This window comes from Ailuropoda melanoleuca, unplaced genomic scaffold (genome assembly GCF_002007445.2).
Source record: "Ailuropoda melanoleuca isolate Jingjing unplaced genomic scaffold, ASM200744v2 unplaced-scaffold8335, whole genome shotgun sequence".
Taxonomy (NCBI): domain Eukaryota; kingdom Metazoa; phylum Chordata; class Mammalia; order Carnivora; family Ursidae; genus Ailuropoda; species Ailuropoda melanoleuca.
Genome location: NW_023253698.1, coordinates 1 through 1870, shown reverse-complemented (window position 1 = coordinate 1870; position 1870 = coordinate 1). Strand labels below are relative to the sequence as shown.

The 1870-nt window shown below is 44.8% G+C and overlaps 1 protein-coding gene across 1 annotated transcript; it reads right to left on the bottom strand.

Annotated features, from left to right (window-relative positions):
* Positions 1-523: 523 nt before the first annotated feature.
* Positions 524-1462, bottom strand: LOC117800837 (putative olfactory receptor 2B8). The gene has a single exon (XM_034653392.1). It carries the CDS (start codon positions 1460-1462, stop codon positions 524-526), a length of 939 nt encoding a protein of 312 aa, XP_034509283.1.
* Between the last annotated feature and the right edge of the window lie 408 nt (positions 1463-1870).

Sequence of the window (1870 nt, the reverse complement as noted above, 5' to 3'; positions counted from 1 at the left end):
GCTAGAAGTTTGTTTTTCCCACAGTTGCCCACCTACTTCTATGAAAACGCTGTGGTACAGTCCAGCAATGGACCTCCTAATAGAGCCACGATCACAAAATATAAGAGTAAGTGATATGTCTCCAACAATTCCCAGAAAATGTTAAATGTTAATATTTCTTGTAGTGTTTTATTGGTTCCTATTCTTATTCTCCCTATGCCTATATAGTATGTGGGTGAATGTCTACTTGCAAGTAGAAATGGAACAGTGTTCCCAGATGGTTGGGGGGGGATGGTTAAGAAAAACCTGTGGAGTTTTTTACAATAACAACATGACGCAGATGCTCTCGGATCACTAGGTGAGCATCTCTGGAGGCTGCAGGAGTCCCTGGACTTAGATTTTGAGCACTCACTTGCATTAGAGCATCAGGTGAGGGAATTCCCTTGAGAGATGTCAGGGGAAATTCTGGGTGTCATGAGGAAGACACTATCATCTTAGAAGCTCTGGCAGTGAAAGTCTCCCATTACAGGGTCTTCCCACCCAGTCAGCTGGAGTCATGGCCCCTGCAAAGCACCTTCTTCATTGCTCCCGTCACATCCTTGTTCCGCAGTGTATATATGACGGGGTTGACCATGGGGGTGACGATGGTGTAGAACAGAGAAACGAACTTGCCGTGATCCTGGGAGTAGTTGTTGCTGGGCTGGAGGTAAGCGTAGATGGCCGAGCCATAGAACAGGGAGACCACCGTGATATGGGACCCGCATGTCCCAAACGCTTTCCTCTGCCCTGCAGATGACTTTAGTCTTAAGACTGCCCTGACAATCCACCCATAGGAGACTGTGATTAAGGCCACAGGGACAAGGAGAATCATCACACCGACAAAGAAGAGCATAGACTCATTCGCAGTGGTGTCAACACAGGCAAGCTTGAGCAGTGGGGGGACCTCACAAAAGAAGTGATCTATTTTATTTCTCCCACAAAATGGTAAAAGGAAGGTGAGCACTGTCTCCAGTGAGGAGTTGGCAAAACCAATGACCCACGATGCGGAAGCCATGAGGGCACAGAGACGGGGGTGCATGACCACTGTGTAGTGCAGGGGCCTGCAGATGGCTGCATAGCGGTCAAATGCCATGACCCCTAAGAGAATGCATTCTGTGCCTCCCAATCCTAGAGCGACAAATAGCTGAACTATGCAGCCGCCAAAGGAGATAGACTTGTCTGCTCTCCTGAGATGAACCAGGAGCTGCGGGACAGTGCTGGTCGTGTAGCACAGGTCCAGAAAGCTCAGGTTGGAGAGGAAAAAGTACATGGGAGTCTGAAGATGGGGGTCCAGGTGGGACAAGGCAATGATGGTGGTGTTTCCCAGCAGCGTGAACAGATAGAAGATCAGAAGAACCACGAAGAGGACGAGCTCCAGCTGAGGCCGGTCCGAGAAACCCAGCAGGATAAACCCAGTGAAAGAACTGCCATTTTTCTGTTCCATCCTCTGTTAGCACATGTTTCCTGTAAGGACCAAGCGTTTAGCAAGTTTTAAAAGAAATCTTCAAAAAATAAACAGTTGGCAAGGAGTGGATCTATCATGTTATAAGACATGGCGATGGGGTTTTATCAGTAACTATTTAAATAAATAACGTGCCCATTTATATTGACATAGCTCATACCGATACAGTTCCACATTATCACAAAAAGTATGTCATTGATATTTAGAATAAGAAAAGTGAAAAAAATGGACCTTTTATTGGCATCAGTCATAGGTATAAAAGTCCTTTTGTTCTGAACTTAATGGGACTTAAAGTACTGTAAGCATTTACATACATTTTATTTTATTTTTTTTTTTTTAATAATTAATTTTATTTTATTATATTATGTTAATCACCATACAGTACATCCC

Coding starts and splice junctions, on each gene's coding strand:
- LOC117800837 (XM_034653392.1), bottom strand. CDS start 1,462: ATGGAACAGAAAAATGGCAGTTCTTTCACTGGGTTTATCCTGCTGGGT.